We start from the raw sequence: 18,081 nt of genomic DNA on the forward strand, positions 1-18,081 counted from the left end.
CTACATGTATGTGGTAACTCTGAGCAAGTAACTGCAATAAGTTTAAACCATCACTGAGGGTCTGGACCAAGGTGGATTTGTTGGTGATTCACTATCATAGTTTGTTATGGAAATATTTTAGATCAACTTGTGGCATTAAAGCAATTTCTTTGTTCTGCTTTATCATCATTATATGTGCTTCTGTTTTTTAAAGAATGAATGAATAGACATGAAAATGCTAGATTTATTCTCTGCTTTTTTTCCTCTTTTAAAAAAATTTTAGGCCTGGTGTGGTGGCTCACACCTGTAATCTTTGCACTCTGGGAGGTTGAGGTGGGCGGATTGCTCAAGGTCAGGAGTTCGACACCAGCCTGAGCAAGAGCAAGACCCTGTCTCTACTAAAAATAGAAAGAAGTTAATTGGCCAACTAAAAAAAAAATATATATATATATATATATAAAAAATTAGCCAGGCATGGTGGCACATGCCTGTAGTCCCAGCTACTCTGGAGGCTGAGGCAGAAGGATAGCTTGAGCCCAGGAGTTTGAGGTTGCTGTGAGCTAGGCTGACACCATGGCACTCTAGCCCGGGCAACAGAGTGAGATTCTGTCTCAAAAAATAAAATTTTTACATTTTAACTAAGATTTATGATAATATTCATCATAACAAGTAAGAAGTAGTGCTTTTCAAAACGGAGAATTAATTTGTAATTTATTTTACCCTTTAAGAAAAACATTCTATCAATGGCTTCAGGATGGGACCAGTATCATGAGAGAGTTAAGTGCAGAGTAAGACAGACCCAAGTGTGGATTGTGGCTCCCCCTCTTAACACACTGACTGCCATACTAGGAAAAAAATTTTTTACTTGGGGCCACAGTGTTTTATTACAAAAATAGAATAAAAACTTCAAAAACAAAGCAATCCTTTCTAATTTAATGAAAAATTTGTCATTTTGTATTGTTTTCTGTGTGTGAGTTATATGCCACTTGTAAAATAGTTCACATGGCTCCCAATGTAAGGAGACTTGTGAATTACATATGCTTCACGAGGCCCTGGGCTTAAAACTAGCATGAGTTAATATAACTCACATGGCAACTGATGCATTAACTGCTCCCAAATTCTTGTTTCTCAACAACCAATAAGATTGACATTAGGGCCTCACCACTTCTCAGTCCTATTGTGAGGATTAAATGCCTATAGAAGGTCTGACCCAAGGCAGGTGCTTTATTGTAAGAGGTCAGCAAGCCGGCTGTGGGGGCCCATACCTGTAATCCCAGCACTTTGGTAGGCAAAGGTGGGAGGGTTGTTTGAGGCCAGGAGTTTGAGACTAGCCTGGGCAATAGTGAGACTCTGTCTCTACAAAAATAGAAAAGTTAGCTGGGCGTTATGGTGCACACCTATAGTCCCAGCTACTTGGGTGGCTGAGGTAGGAGGACCTCTTGAGCCAGGAGTTTGAGGTGAGGTTGCAGTGAGCTATAATGAGGCCACTACACTCTAGCCCAGGGGTCCTCAAACTTTTTAAACAGCAAGCCAGTTTACTGTCCCTCAGACCGTTGGAGAGGGTGCACTGTGGGCCAGGGATGAGTCAGCTGCTAAGCAGGACAGGCAGCAAGGGCAAAAACACCCAAGTGCCAGATAAATGTGCTAGGTGGCCTGCATGTGGCCCTCGGGGCGTAGTTTGGGGATGTTGCCATTGCAACAGAGGGAGACTCTCAAAAAAAAAAAAAAAAAGCATATAATTTATCATCCAAATTGGGATACTTGTGAAAGCAAAGGATTCTATTAATGATTATATGTACTGCAGCCATAACCTAGTACTGTCCCAGGTAGGCCATAACTTCTAGTCTTCTTAGAGCTACAGCATTGCCTTGGGCTTTCCCACCCCTTGCTTTTCCCACTCTTTTCTCTACACTATTGTTTCCCTGTCTGTCTCTGCATGCAGAGATTCTGGGCCACTTAAATAAGAAGGCACATATACACACATGCACATCGACAAAAGAAGAAGAGCAGTAAGCAGTAGTTTTAAAACTATTTGATAATTGGGACTATAGACACAATAAGAAATAATAGAGGGCTGTGAAGTCAACCAGATCCAGTTTTTTAATCTTTTAAGTTTCTTAATCTCTCTGAGATCTCATTCATTCCTCTATAAAAAAAAGGAATTATAATGTTTATCTTTCCAGTTTATAAAAATTATAAATTCATACAGACCCAGCCCAGTGCTCAGTAAATGGTAGATATCTGAATTATTTTTCACACACTTGCAAATTTCTTAGAAAACCATATGTCATAGAGGACTGTTAACATAGTCTCAGAAAATCAGAAATCTAGAAAATGGTTAACATCTCTTCAGAAAAACAAACAGGGGGGTGGGTATATACATACATAATGAGTGAGATGTGCACCATCTGGGGGATGGTCATGATGGAGACTCAGACTTTTGGGGGGAGGGGGGAAATGGGCATTTATTGAAACCTTAAAATCTGTACCCCCATAATATGCCAAAATAAAAAAAAAAAAAAATCAGCTATAAAATGAAAATACAAAAAAAAAAAAAAAGAAAAACAAACAGACTTTGCATTCTAGTTCCTTTCTAGTTAGTCTGTTATTTTATGTGGGGAAATTATAAAATTCTCTTCTTAGGTTAGCTTTTTAAGTCTAAATGAGTGACAGGAAAATCTGGGAACTGTTGGCATAGGGGAATTAAGGACACTGTTCCCCCCAGGCTGGGATCTGGTAAGCTTTCCATCTCTTGGGTGGTCACTGACTCATGCCCTTTCTTGGCCCTCCTGTGAGGGAGGCAAGGAGGCTCTGAGCAGCTTGTACGAGCTCGTTATTCAAGATAGGTACAAAAACTCTGTCTTTCAGTTACTTTGGTGATGCAATCTTTCCCCTTAATTAGCCAGGAGGCTTTCTCACAATGAGGATTAAATTTACAAAACCATCTGCTTTTAACAGATGCCTGAAATCATCACTGTGGCAGGCACCCTCTTCAGATATTTTGGTTGATTTTTTTTTTCTAATGAATTGTTAATGTACTTTAATCACATTCATATACTTCAGATCATTTAAATATGCCATTTTGTTTCATATTGTAATTTTTGCCCTGATCTAAGATTAATCATAAAAAAAATCCCTCACATAATTTTAATAGAGGGAATTTCATGACAAGGCAAAACCCACCGTTGTTACTGAACCCTATTCCTATAGGGCCAAGGCCTGTGGATGAAGTGCCCCAGGGCCTAGCCTAGGAGTCTGAAGGACAGAGAAGTCTTCCATCTATTCTCATCTAAAGTAGGCTGTTGCTGGGCACAGTGGCTCACACCTGTAGTCCCAGCTATTTGGGAGACTGAGGCAGGGAGAATGGCTTGAGCCCAGGAGTTTGAGTCCAGTCTGGGCAATATAGTGTCTCTTAAAAATATATATGTACAGAGTATGCAGTAGCCAACATATGACTCATAAAAATGAAGTAACCATTCAAACTGTTTTCTTTCTCAAAGCTAGTAGATCAGGTCACAGTAGGGATATCATATTACTGAACTAGAAAGGCTTTCCTTTTGTGGCAAAACTGTGACAACTTGGAAAAGTATTGGATTTAGAACAAAATGTCTTTCTCCTGTTGGTAACAGTGTTAGAGCTAAGTTTATAGACTTCTGTTTGTCACAGGAATGTTGTTTTAATTGGAAAAGTGGTTTTATTTGAGATACCATTCCCCTGAACACAGTAGAATGACTCATAGCTCTAAAGGGTAATAATTTCTAGTACTATAGTTGAAATTAGGCCCTCCTTCGGTTATTTAAAGTGGAGTACAAACTATTCAGACCTCTCCAATACCACTGCAAACTCCATGCTTTGTTTTCTGATGCAGGTTTGAATATCTTTTTAATTTTGACAACGCTTTTGAGATCCATGACGACATAGAAGTACTAAAGCGGATGGGAATGTCCTTTGGCCTGGAGTCCGGCAAGTGTTCTCTGGAGGATCTGAAACTTGCTAAATCCCTGGTGCCAAAGGCTTTAGAAGGTTATATCACAGGTACGTTAACTGATGCTTTCACATGTTGTTCCTGGTTAAATGTCAAACCCTAACGTGTTAAAACCTTTCTCATAGAAAACTATGAGATTCTAGAAAGCCTGTGCTTGCATCACCAAATTGAGACTTTTAGTACTTTACATAATAAATTTAGGATTTTTTTTTCAAAAATTAGATTATATGGGTTGTTTTTATAACATTGTGAACTTACATCTATCCAGCGTACATTATGTACATCTAAATAGGCTGACTCACCACTGAATTTGGCTCTTCAGAGATACCTCTTATCTGCAGTCCCTAGTAGCTAGCTTAGAGCCTAGTTAGAGTAAGCTAGTAAAAGCCTGATGAAAGAGTTTTTAAAAATCCTCTCTTTTAGTGTCCTCTGGACACTTCAAGAGCAATTTGGGGCAGTTTTTGGGTATACCTACAAAAGAAAGTAGGTATACCCCTCCCCGCTCTAATGGAAAACTTTGTTATGTCTATTATCTGTCTATATATAAGATCAAAATTATCATCCAATTAAAATTGAATTCAGAGAAGAGGATTATAATAAAAGTTTAAATGTCAGGAAAAAAGGACAGAACAAGGTAAATATAAATTCATATTTGTGTACATTGTTCCTTCTTCACAGTAAAATATCTCAAGTTGACTGTACTTACTGTTCTTTGTCTCTCCACTACTTAAATTGTTTTTGTTGTTGTTGTTTTTGTTTGTTTTTTTATTTTTTTGAGACAGTCTCACTCTCTTGCCCAGGCTAGAGTGAGTGTCGTGGCGTCAGCCTAGCTCACAGCAACCTCAAACTCCTGGGCTCAAGAGATCCTTCTGCCTCAGCCTCCCGAGTAGCTGGGACCACAAGGCATGCGCCACCATGCCTGGCTAATTTTTTTATATATAATATATATATATATTTTTTTAGTTGGTCGGTTAATTTCTTTCTATTTTTAGTAGAGACAGGGTCTCGCTCTTGCTCAGGCTGGTTTCCAACTCCTGACCTCGAGCGTTCCGCCCGCCTCAGCCTCCCAGAGTGCTAGGATTACAGGCGTGAGCCACCGCCCTCGGCTTCACATCACTTTTTAAAGGCATTTTACTATTAGTTCTAAGGTATATTACACAAAATATAAGCAAAATGGTAGCTTTAAAGTTTTTTTTGTTTTATGGTTTTGGCCCTTTACACACAACAAAAAAGTTTGTTGACAGAGATTTGTTTTCTCTTTGATTTTAGTTCTTAAATTGGCACCATCCACCTCCTGCATGATTGACCTCTGCTCCTCCTTGCCCCTCAGCCAACCCGGCCTGTATCTCCCCCCCACCCCCCCCACGCTATCTGGTGCATGTCCTGCTGTTTCATTAGCAGCCCAGTTGCATTGGCAGGCCAGCAGGGTCTGAATAAAGGGCTTACTCAATAAATCACCAGAACTTTATTTTAGCTTATTCCCAGTGAAAAGGCTCAGGGTGATTAGGCAGGCTCTGTGGTTTTGATCTCTTCGTGACCTCATTTGCAGACTGGGAGACAGACTTTCTAGTTAGTTCAAAGGAAGAAACGTGTGCCTTTAGTGTGTAAAGGGGCAGAATGGCTCTTGGGTAAGAGTGTGAGAACCATTGTGTGGATTCTGCAATAACGTGAAAGAAATGTAAGCTTTTCAGATCCATTGTAAAAAGTAAATGCAATGTGTTGTGCTCACAAACAAGTAAATAGCTGTGTTCTGACAGATAGTTTCCATAGTTCTACATACTAATTAATGTTCACAGGATTCTGGCTTTAATTTCATTGTCTTGTACAGACTTATTTAATGTATTTAAAGTCTCCTATTCTTTTTATAATTGAAGTCCTTTATTTTCACAGCTGCCTTAGTTAGCCTGTGAAGAAAAAGGTTCACAAGACCATTCTAAAATTAATGTAGTCATTTAGTTTACTTTTTTCCTACATAGGAATGGCCTCACACTTGGTCAGACAATGGCAGGATACCAAAGTTTCCAATCCAAGTACACAGAGTTTCTTTCTTTCGTTTTTCTTTCTTTTTTTTTTTTGTGCACAATAATTACAAAAATATTTTGAGTAAATAAAATAGAAGCTCATGTTGACAAATTACATTTTCTAATTATACATTTGTTCTTACAGTAGAAGTAAAGAATTTCTTTTTATGAATATTTTTAATATATCTACCACCTATTTTGTAGTCACTATTGAAAGTTACTGAATTCATTCAGTAACATTTAGATCTTATATGTTCCAGTTACTGCCTTCTTTGAGCTAAACATTATAGATGAGGAGATCAGTATTAAACAAGTAAAACTATAGAAAGAATTGATTGGTGTTGTCATAGGAGAAATATGGGGTAGGTATAGAAAATAAGATTGCTTGGATACACCCAAAATATTTTCTGTAAACTAAAACAGTAATGTCTGCCTCGTCATTAAAAACTTGACCTTGTATGACCTTTTAAAATATGGGCTAGTTTGAATTATAAAGCAGAGAACACCAGAGAAAAACTTGTCAGGAAAAAGAATAGGTCTTTGATGAGTAATAGGATCGAGTTCACCAGCAGGCAGTGGGGGTTTTGGGCAAGAATGTGTCTGTCTGTCCCATAAGCAGGGTGTCCTTACCTAAGATATTTCTGATTTGGCTTTCTCTTTACCCACTCCTGGCTTTGGCTGTTACCACTACAGTCAAGGTCTTTTATGTTGAGGACAATAGGCATTCAGGATAGTACTGATCACTGTACCACGTGAGCTACCCTCTGGAGGGCTTATCTAAGAAAAAAGAATAAGAGTCTGTGATTATTTTAATTTGAATTCCTTCTGCCTATAATCTGCCTTCCTGTAGTTTTTCCTGCTCTTATGTTCTAGAATTTTCTTCTTCCAAGAAGATGAAGAAACATGGGTGGTTCTCAGGGCAGGAGACTTGTCTGGCTGTAATTAAGAACTTGTCCCTTAACTTTTCTTTGCCATCTTCAGACTGTAACAACCTGAGCCACAGAACTCAGAGAGCCTACATTTTCTTTTTTTTTTTTTTGAGACAGAGTCTCGCTTTGTTGTCCAGGCTAGAGTGAGTGCCCTCGTGTCAGCCTAGCTCACAGCAACCTCAAACTCCTGGGCTCAAGCAATCCTGCTGCCTCAGCCTCCCGAGTAGCTGGGACTACAGGCATACGCCACCATGGCCGGCTAATTTTTTTTATATATATATCAGTTGGCCAATTAATTTCTTTCTATTTATAGTAGAGATGGGGTCTCGCTCTTGCTCAGGCTAGTTTTGAACTCCTGACCTTGAGCAATCCACCCGCCTCGGCCTCCCAGAGAGCTAGGATTACAGGCGTGAGCCACGGCGCCCGGCCTACATTTTCTGTTTTCATTTTTTCCTTTAGATATCTCCACAGGACCTTCTTGGTTAAATCAGGGACTACTTGTGAACTCTACCCAATCAGTTTCAAATTTAGACCTGACCACTGGTGCCACCTTACCCCAATCAAGGTATGTATTTTTATCAAGGCTGGAAAGAAAAACTGCAAAGCCCTGGCTCTCTCTGAAGGGGCCGGGTTGCTGTCAGCCCAGGTCCTGAGCAGGTTGGCCCCTCCTTCCTATGTTTTTATTCCTGTGTTTTCCAAAAATGTTTCTACCACATTGACGAGCCTATGTGTTTTTAATTGTTTGCTAGTGTAAACCAAGGGTTATGCTTGGATGCTGAAGTGGCCTTAGCAACTGGGCAGTTCCTGGCCCCAAACAGTCACCAGTCCAGCAGTGCCGCCTCTCACTGCTCTGAGTCCCGAGGTGAGACCCCCTGTTCATTCAACGATGAAGACGAGGAAGATGACGAGGAGGATTCCTCCTCCCCAGAATAAAGACAGGAGAAAGCCTACGTTTTAATGTTTGATGCTCATGTGTGTTTTTAGTGTGAGCTCTTGTTTTTCAAATGATTGCTTCAGTCTTTGCCTTTGTTTGCACTGTGTGTTCCGTGAAAACTAGAGAAACACAATAAGCAAATTACATGAAGGCCGAGATGATTGAGATGAAAGTTAATGTAGTGTGAATGAAAAATCTGACGAACAGAGCAGTAGATTGTATCGCAAACAAAGCACGATTTCCGAGGAGATAGAGGGGAATAATCCCCGAAGAACTGGCAGTGTGAATGAAGCTCGTTTATCTTCCGTGAGGTGGGGTCTTTGTATTCCCCACACCCATGTAATCCTTCTTAGAATTGAGGTTGCTACAAGGAACAGTCCTTGACCATCATGCTTCTGAAGTGTCTCTCCCTCACCCGGGCTGCCCTCTACAAGGCAAAAATGAACAGGAAACGTGCCCAGCGGGGGCAGCTGTGCAGCGAGGGACGTGGAGGGCAATCCTTGTGGCCTGGGGAGCACAGGTTGAACTGCTGAACTAGTTGAAAGTCTAGTTGAGGTGCTTTACGCATCAGCTGCCTTAGACAGCTTCTAGAAAGGAGCAAGTGATAATTCTTAAGTACTTAAGTGACATTTAGAATAATTTATAGTAAAACTGAAATTATCATTATTAGCCAATGCATTGGTGCATAGAATTTACTAGGGCTCCTTCTGGAAGCCAAAATAGAATAGCATTTCCATGTGCATTAAATACTTTGCCAGCACTGCCTTTTGCCAGCATTCTAAATCTGGAGTTTTACAGAGAAGGGAACTGTATCTGTAGTTTTAATCAAAGCTATGCATTTCACACAGCTTTTTCATTTAAAATGAAACAAAGAAACAAATTCCTATGACCAAATTGCTTGCCTGCAGTTCCCTGCAGTAATTGTATGATTTCACCTAGTGTGCAATTTGTGAAAATGAACCAAATGTCATTACTTTTGTCTTAAAAGAAAAGTCTATTTCAAGAATATGAACAGCAATGTTTTCTTGTACATGTCACCTTTTTTCACATTTCCAGTAATCCAAATGACCTTGTTGGGTTTCTTCCTGGGTAAATTGTATTTCAAACTAACCCCATATTCAGTGTTTCACAGAAATATTGGAAAAGGTTGAACACTCCACCAACTGGATATATAGTAGTAGGGAATATGGTATGTGACTTTACAGCCACTGGTGCTGTTAGAAACACTGCACTGGGGTATTCACGATTACTGCTTCTCTGAAGAGAGGAGTGTGGGGATATCCGATGCCTTGGCCAGACCCCCAACTTAATTTCACATAAAGACACCTTAAAAAGGAAAAAATAATAATGGGAGAATTCACTCTAAAACTTTGACTTGAATCATCGATTTGTCCCAAGATTATATATCTAGCATCTGTGGGTCCAGCACCAATCTTGGCCCCAGTTGATTCTTTTCTAAATCGCTTGGGAGAAGTACAGGCTCTATCCTATGACGCTTTTTTTTTTTTTTTTTTTTTTTTTTGAGATAGGGTCTTGCTCTGTTGGCCCACTAGAGTGCAGTGGCATCATTGTATCCCACAGAAACTTCAAAGTGCCGAGCTCAAGTGATTCTCCTGCCTCCTGCCTCAAGTAGCTGAGACTATAGGTGTGCACCACTACAACTGGCTAATTTTTTATTTTTATTTTTGTAGAGATGTGGTCTCACTCTTGCTCAGGCTGGTCTCGAACCCCTGACCTCAAGCTATCCTCCCACCTTGTCCTCCCAGAGTGCTAGCGTTATAGGTGTGAGCCACCTCGCTCAGCCCTATGATGCCTTTTTAAAGTTCTACCTCCATGCTTACAGTGAGCGGGGGGAGTGAAAGCTTTGGCTGGCTTTAACTTTTTATTAAGACCATAAAAACTGATAAACAAGAACATGCAACTTTAGCTTAAGCTCTCATTTTGTCAGAAATAAGCCATAGTTCAAACTCTGAGCATTCAAGGGAGCAGGGAGATAGAGGCAGTTTCTGGAGAATTATACCTTAGCGTGAGTTCTGCAGCACGCCTCTGAGACCAGTCAGACGGGAGCAGTGGGGAGCACTGCAGAGGCTGCAGCAAGGCTCCAGGGGCCTGTGGGACACATTTCTGGCTGGACAACCACCAGCTGCGCAGATCAGGTAAAATAGGATTTACTTCCACACCGGCCTCTGTGGGGCTGCCATCTCCTTTACTAACCCCAACCCTTCTCAATCTCCTTACTTGAAGGGAACCCAGCAGGGACCTGGAGAGGCCAAGGGTCACAGCTACCTTTGTAGTCTTCAAAATACTGAACTACGGGTCCCAAGATAACATTTCAAAATTTAAGACAGGTACGTTAATTAAATGTAATCTAACCAAACTGCAAAATCCTTGTTAGAGTTCTGGGAAACCGTTTTCTTCTCTACTCTCCATCTCTGCTGCTACAGTGCTTTAAATTGATAAAATATGGGCTTCAAACAAGAAGGCAACCAAAGACTCCTGTCCTCATTGGTGGCCCGTAGTTGGCCATCCTGGCACAGGTGTGTGGTGTTTGGTAGGGAGTGGCCTCCGTTCCTCAGTGATGTGTTTGGGCTACTGCTGAGGACGTCTGGCAGAGCGACACCATCGTCAGCAGTGCGTGTTGCCGGTGTAAAACCTTGCCTGGAGAAAACTAGGTTGAGATATTTAGAGAGAGAAATTCTCTTATTCTTCTGCTATGTCTCCTCTAAACATTCTGCGTGGGTCTAAAGTTCAGCACCGAGTCATCATCTCATACATAAATCAAAGTGAAAAAATGTTAGGAAATTGTGGTCAGGACATCCAGGCTTCTTTGTGGGAGGAGCACACACCCCGGCCCCCTTCCCAGAGGGCGCTGGCACACACTGCTTCTTGCGGGGAGTTCAAGAGGCCTTTTCCCCCGCGAGGGTCAGTTTGGCTGTTACCCCTTCCAGCGTGTAGCGTCACTCCGTAAATTCTTGCCTCACGCAGCACGTGCACAGGCGGCACCAGGGCCTGTACTCGGCCCGTAGTGGGAAGGCCAGCACCGCCAGGGTGCGCAGCAGTGCGGAGGTGTCCCTTCACGCCTCCCCGCTGTGGTGAGAAGCAGTGTCCTGAAGTGCGTGTGCACATTGCGGCTCATGCTCCTGGAAGGCCTTAGGGGGAGCGCAGGGCAGGGCGGGACTCACACAGTGATCCTCCACTTCTGACAGTGCCCGCTGCCCGAGAAAGCTGCGGTTGAAGGCCACATGTTTGGTGTCCTTCGATTTAATTCTTTAAAGAAGTGATGGGGGCCGGGCGCAGTGGCTCACGCCTATAATCCTAGCACTCTGGGAGGCTGAGGCAGGAGGATTGCTCAAGGTCAGGAGTTCAAGACCAGCCTGAGCAAGAGTGAGACCCCCGTCTCTACTAAAAATAGAAAGAAAATAGCCAGACAACTGAAAAATATATGGAAAAAAAATTAGCCAGGCATGGGTGCCGCATGCCTGTAGTCCCAGCTACTCGGGAGGCTGAGGCAGAAGGATTGCTTGAGCCCAGGAGATTGAGGTTGCTGTGAGCTAGGCTGATGCCACGGCACTCTAGCCGGGCAACAGAGCAAGACTATGTCTCAAACAAACAAAAAAAAAAAGTTGTAGGGAGAAAAAAAAATCTATGAGGTTTCTGCCATTTCAGCAGGATAAAAGAGGATACCTCCTGCCATTAGCAGAACGTACAGCTGTAACAGTACTCTGCCATATTTGAGAAATAGTGCCACAGTCCTCAAAAGCAAAGTAGCCCCATCAGATCATTCTGATGGAGATTTTCACAAAGGAGTAGCTCAGTTTAGCCTTGCATACATGTGTAACTGGGCTGTTGGCTAAATCACAGTTCTTTTTGGCTGCTTGAGTTATAGAGCTAGCAGAGTTGCTCCAAGTGTAGATATGAGTAAGGCCCCAGGATGATCAGAACACTGAGGGAGGGCAGAGATTAGCAGAGAATGGAAACTGCCTCAGGTATTTCTGCCAAAACCAGGGAGATGAGAGAGAAGCCTGTTTAGCTTCACAAGTGATTCATTTCAAGGGTCTTTTAAATACGTGTGAAGCTCCCTCCCCTAACAAAATGAGCCGTCCCTACCCAATACATCTGTGAGGTCGAGCTCAGAACTGTGCTGCCTTAGTGGTAAGTATGGGGGAGGGTTGGACAGTGAGTGTAAAGATTTAATCCTTCATTCAGGAAGTGAGTGCCTACTGTGTGCCAGGCGTGGGGGAGAGCAGCAACAGCCCTGTCATTCTGCTGGGGAAACACGATCACAGACAGAAAACACTCAGATTGATTAGCGCTGTGGGAACAAGAGCAGCGTAGTGGGCAGTGGGGGGAAAAACCACTTTGGCTAGGAGTGGCCTAGGAAGGCCCCTCTGAGAAAGTGACTTTTGTCCTGAGTCAGACAGTGAAAGGACAGGTGTCTCTATACCTTCTTTTTTTTTTTTTTTTTAGACAGAGTCTCACTCTGTTGCCCAGGCTAGAGTGAATGCTGTGGTGTCAGCCTAGCTCACAGCAACCTCAAACTCCTGGGCTCAAGCAATCCTGCTGCCTCAGCCTCCTGAGTAGCTGGGACTACAGGCATGTGCCACCATGCCCGGTTAATTTTTTCTATATATATTAGTTGGCCAATTAATTTCTATTTATAGTAGAGATGGGGCCTCGCTCTTGCTCAGGTTGGTTTCGAACTCCTGACCTTGAGCAATCTGCCCGCCTCAGCCTCCCAGAGAGCTAGGATTATAGGTGTGAGCCACCGCACCCGGCCTCTATACCTTCTTAACAAGCCACTCAATGCCATAACATGCGCTTGGAATCTCTACTAAGTTCCAAAGGCCCTGCAATTCCAGTTTTAAGCATACATGTTGGAATCTGTTAAGGAACTTTTAAGACCTAAAAGAATACCAATCGTAGCTACCAGTGGTGCTAACAAACTCATGAACTTCTCATGTTAGCTTCATTACCTTCCAGCTAAACCTACACAGTAGAAAAGTGATTAGAATGGAGAACTTTTCTACACGTTTCCTAAGTTGTTGGAGATGTAAAGCTCTGTTTTTGTATCGGATACGTACAAGATCGTCTTTATTCTGCATATGGGCTGGCTTCGGTGCAGCCGAAGACTAGACTGCCTCAGAACCGTTTTCCCACATGGGTTCCCCATATCCATGTACCCCACACACTGGTGACCATTAATATGTGTTTTTCAAGGACCCACACTGTGTGCCAGGAGCCTGCACCCTGCTATTTGCATGACCCTCACAAATGTGCCTCCCTGCTCTGGAATTCACAGTGGATAAGTGTTTGGTTAAACTTCCACTCAAACCAAAAACACTGTTACTCAAAGCCTGATATGTGCATAAGATCTCACTTTTTTTAAAATCAAGCTAATTGTCTAAACTATACATTTATTCAAAATATAAATTATAACATTTCTCAGGAAATAATCCCTTTACATAACCAAAATGTCTCTGGAAAGTTATGCTTAGATAATCTCTGAGATGCAGTTTTCCCACATTTGTCTGTTCTCTCAGACAAGGCCAAATCTTACCTTGTTCTTACACGGCCTTTGCTTTACAAAGAAAGCCTGTAGAATTCAGTGCTGTCCTGCCCCCCTGCTGTCCCAGCAGGTTAGACTCCGGCCCGCACTGGGCACTGGGAGCCAGCGTAGCTGCAGGCTCGCCCCTCACCACCACAGGGCTCAGAACGGGAGAGAACATCTCTTCCACCCCGCTCGTTGGGAGATGTGAAACAAGCTGAGACCTGGACTGGCGTCATGTCCCTCTGCCTGTCTGTGCTAGAGTCTGCACCCAAAGCCTGGCTTCCTCTGTGAGGGCCGCATTGCCTCCTGTACACGCGCCTTCTACACGTTGCCAGACGGCTTTCAGTTAGCACCAGGGCTCTGTGTCACCAAGTGCCGAGCAGCTGAGGAGCAGAAGTGCGACTCCTCTCCCAAGCCCCGGCATGAGGCTGTGGTGTCAGCTGTGGGCCTCTCAACTCAGAAGACCCCAGGTTTAGGCAGGCACCGCTGGGAGGAAACTCACCCCAGGCGAAGGCGCACTCGCAGTCATCGGTAGGAGCTGGAGAGGTCAGGTTCCCCACGCACCCTCCGTTCCACACTAGCTCGTTTCCATCCATGTCTGTTTCAGCATAACAAGGAAACTTCCCCAGGTCATGTTTGGATTTAAAAACCCATCACTTTGTCATGCTTCACTTCATACTCACCATTTGTCACTTAGCATCTTTCACCATGCCAGGCATCCCATAATAACAAATGGCCTGATAATTGTGCTTGTGCAGATTGGGGTCAGAGATTTTTTTTTCAACCTAAAAGGTCACTGACACCCCAGCTACTTTTCAAGGCTTCTCTGGGCATGCCGCGGTTCTGTTTTCCTAGTAGTGCCGTAACAGGGTCAACCTTTTAGCGTCCTGAAAAATGGAACCACCAACTAAGCAACTGCACCTTTGCTGCGCAGGAGGCCTGAGCTCTGGGGACCACGTTTCAGTACTGTGAGTTCCTTCAGGTATTTTGTTCACCGCCACCACCACCCTTGGCTTTTGGACAAAAAGGGGGAAAAGGCTGTGAGCCCAGATCACCAGTTTGTTCATCTTTCCATTTGAAGATGCTTTGATTTGGTCAGGTGCCGCTAGGTTTTATTTCCAGAAAATACAGTTCTCCTTTTTTTTTTTTTTTTTTTTTTTGCATGAAGGATACTTCGTGGTGCCACATGCTTTAAACAGTTTGAGCAAGAGAAATAAGAGGAAAATGTAAACACCATGTCTGAGTTGCCTAATGTAGACTTTCCTCTATTAGATTGAAGTACGTAACCTAATATGGTATATTATTTTGTAGTCTCTCAAACTTTGTAAATACTATTATTTTTATATGAAAATTTTATAGAAGAGCTATTTCTGTATACTTAATTATTCCTGGATTTTCTGAAATTGCTTCCAGTAGTCGATGGACAAATCCTAAGCAGTGTTCCTCCAGGGTAGTGCAAGGACCGCCCGCTGTGGAGGTGACGGGGAGTTTTACACTTTTGCGTCCCTAGGAACCGATCCAGACGCTCGGTCGGCAGCTCTGAGGGTGGGGCTTGGGAAGCTGTATTTTTAATAAACTGTTTTTTGTCCATTAAAGTGTGAGCATCTTTGTCCACCCTGTAAGATTAAAAGAAGTGAAGACAAAGCATCTGAAATGAGTGTAAGTTGTGCCTGAGGAAAAAAATGTATCATACTTTTATGATTTGAATGAAATGTCCCATAGGAAAAAAACCGTTTAAAATAATAGTCTCATTATTAGCGGCTGATGGGGTAATGGATACTGTGGTGCCTGTCCAGATCCGGGCCTGCTTAGGCCTGGGGCTTTCTCCAGCGGAGCAAGGCCCCTCCTGCTGCCATGTGGGGTACGAGGGCTGGCCGCTTGCCCCAGTGCGGGCCGTCTGAAGGCCATCCCAGCTGCAGAGGTCCCGTGGAAGGGGTGGAGGGCTCTGGCGGCTGCACCCGCGCTGCAGGGCACTGTCCCCAGGAGCACTGCCCTGTGCGCCACGGCACGAGCGCCATGGGGAAGACACGTCAGATATCTAAGGTTGCTTGAAAGGTCACTTCAGAAGATAATGGCACAAAGAATAATAGCTTTACAATCTCAGAGAAGTTGACCTGCATGTGACTTTTAGAGAAGATGCTTTCTTGTCTACCTTTTACCAAACCAGCATCAGGACAGCTGCAGCAGTCGATACAGACAGCCATGTCCCCCTGGTGGGATGTCACCTGGCCTCGGCACCTCCCACTCAAGCCTCAGGGAGAGGCAGGAGCCATAGATATGCTGTCTCCCACGTTCAACAAGCTGAGCACGTGGGCAGCCACAAGGCCCAGAAGGGCACAGAGCAGATCAGGGACGAGAGGATAGACACTAGGCGGTGGTTAAGCAAGTCCTCGCTTGCATGTTGACATCCAGGAAGGAGGGCATCTTCCCACAAAGACCTTACTTGAGTTCAGCAGGCCAGCTGAGGATGGTGTGAGGTGGTGAGCCAGTGCCCGCCCGCCTGACTTGGGGTTTCCTGGCTTGCTGAGCTCGTCCGGGCAGCTCCTATCTTCTCTGTTCCTTCTGTCCTATAGCAGCCACATATTAGTGCCATTTGGTTAAGGTGCCCAAGGACTCGTGGGAGTAACCACTGGGTCACTTGGGCATGAGAAGGTGCTTTTGCTCTTGTGGCCACTTGGGGGATGCTGTGAAGGACTATGGTAGGGTCACTGGTAGCCATCAACACAGCCACCGGACACTGCTTACCAGGGCAAGTGTCTGCAAGCCCGCGGAGCTACTTCAATGCCCCGCCGCTTGAGCTGGCTTCGGCTGGAGTGATGAAGCAGCAGACAGAAGACAGCCTCAACCTGAGAGTCCTCCGGGAGAGAGAACCCGGCTGGCAGTCACCCTGCTTTCTCCTGTTCCCTCTCCCAGAGCTAGTTTCCCCATCCTGCTGGTGGGAGCGCTTCTGTCGTTCCGTTCTTCCATGTCTGTGACTCCTGATGCTGGCCTTTCCCCCTGCTGCTTGCACCTGCACACACCTCCAGCCTCCCCAGCTTCCTTGCCAGCAAGGAAGGCTGCATCTGCGCTCGCCGTGGGCGGCTGCCGGATGTGCCCGGGGCTCCCTCATCACTTGGCCAGCGCGGCCTTCTTTCTGAGTGGCCTTTCCAGCCTCTTGCTGAAACTTGCTTTCAGGAAATCATCTTGAGCATAAAATGCACTGTGGTAAAAGAAGTCCTATAGTTGGCATGGGTGAAACCAATCTCGTTTAATGCAAAGTAGCATTTGTCATAACCACTTTCTTTTCATGCATCATGCAAGTCACTTCATGACAGGCTTGCCACTGGGGTGCAGTGACTGTCACCCAACCACTCCTTGCTTTCATATCTCCCACCTTGCCCAAGGAGCCTAAAGTACTTTGACAACATTATATACCAAGTAAGGTCGGGAGATTGGTTTTTTTCCACATGACCGAGCACTTGGCCATGGGTCTCCAAAGCTAGAACTCAATGAGAAATCGTGAGAAGGGTGTGCACTAAAGTCTAAAAACAGCAGTTGTAAAAAGGTACCATCTCCATAGAAATTATTTTCAGGTTCTGCTAACACGAAGACTTAAGTTCCCAGCAAACAAAGGTTTGTACAGATTCATCAATCTGAATATAACAAAAAGTACTTGTATAGGTTTTTAAAACCTATGCTTTTTAAAACATCTAGGTTTTAAAAACCTATGTTTTTAAAACATCTAGGTATTGTCTGCTTTTTGTGACAGGTCACTAGAGTAGAGACAAGCCTTTTTGCAAATAGGACGGCGGTGGGCTCTTCAACACGAAGGGTCAGGCCCACCCTACATTCATCTAAAAAATAAACTAACGCTTTTCTCAAGCTGTATCACAATTCTGTTTATAAATCACTATTAACAGTTGGAGATGAGAACAAGAATGACAGAGTTTTATTTCAAAAAATGCATTTGGAAATTATTTCTAAGAACAGAAACCAAAGCCCTCTTTAAGATCAGATTAAAGGCATGTGAAAGATGCACATCCTCAAACTGCATCTCATACAGGGCGTTTAGTACCCACACTTCCCGCCCTCAGACAAGCCAGGGCACAGCGATGTGGGTGCCTGCTGTTTTCACTGTGGCCATTGTCTCAGACCTGGGAGGCAGGGCGGAGCAGGCGGGCAGCTTACAAACTCCCAGGGCTTTGGCTTCAGGTCTCACCTGGGCTCCTGGATGTAGACGCTTAGAGGGAGGAGGTCTGTCTTCAGAGACAGACAAAGCTTATTAATGGACAGCAGAGGTTCCAGGGCTTCCAGAAACAGTTTCTCAAGCAGCATTTCTAACTGCTTGGTTAAGGATCACCACGGCAAAGGCGGCCATTACCGCCCTGTTGGACCTATGCAGGGACTTGCCTGTATATTGATTGGCAGGTTAAAGACCTCGGGCCAAAGGAAAACGCTTGCTGAGAAGAGAGGGTTCTCCCTACTTCCTCCCCACCCATAAGACTCTTGCTGGAGGCTAAGCTCCAGCAAGCTACAGGGCGGGGTTGGCCAGGGAGGCAGGTGCTGGAGGGAGGGAGGGCAGGCAGGGGTCATGACAAAAGAGAGAACCAGAAGCAGATGGGAAAAAGTAGGGGAGAAATACTAGGGGCAGAATAAACGCAGACAGGAAAGTTAGCGGCGCCCCCAGATCACCAGCGTTCAGGCCA

At 44.2% G+C, this 18,081-nt stretch overlaps 1 protein-coding gene across 1 annotated transcript in view; it reads left to right on the forward strand.

The window, feature by feature from the left end:
• The window catches only part of TFDP2 (transcription factor Dp-2), a 57,566-nt gene extending 47,256 nt beyond the window's left edge, over positions 1–10,310 (forward strand). Inside the window, 3 exon segments of the mRNA XM_076004973.1 lie at positions 3,848–4,014; positions 7,374–7,479; positions 7,664–10,310. Coding sequence (XP_075861088.1) covers positions 3,848–4,014; positions 7,374–7,479; positions 7,664–7,847 — 457 coding nt within the window. The 3' untranslated portion in view covers positions 7,848–10,310.
• The last annotated feature ends 7,771 nt before the right edge of the window (positions 10,311–18,081 follow it).

Source organism: Microcebus murinus, chromosome 1 (genome assembly GCF_040939455.1).
Source record: "Microcebus murinus isolate Inina chromosome 1, M.murinus_Inina_mat1.0, whole genome shotgun sequence".
In the NCBI taxonomy this organism is placed as follows: Eukaryota; Metazoa; Chordata; class Mammalia; order Primates; family Cheirogaleidae; genus Microcebus; species Microcebus murinus.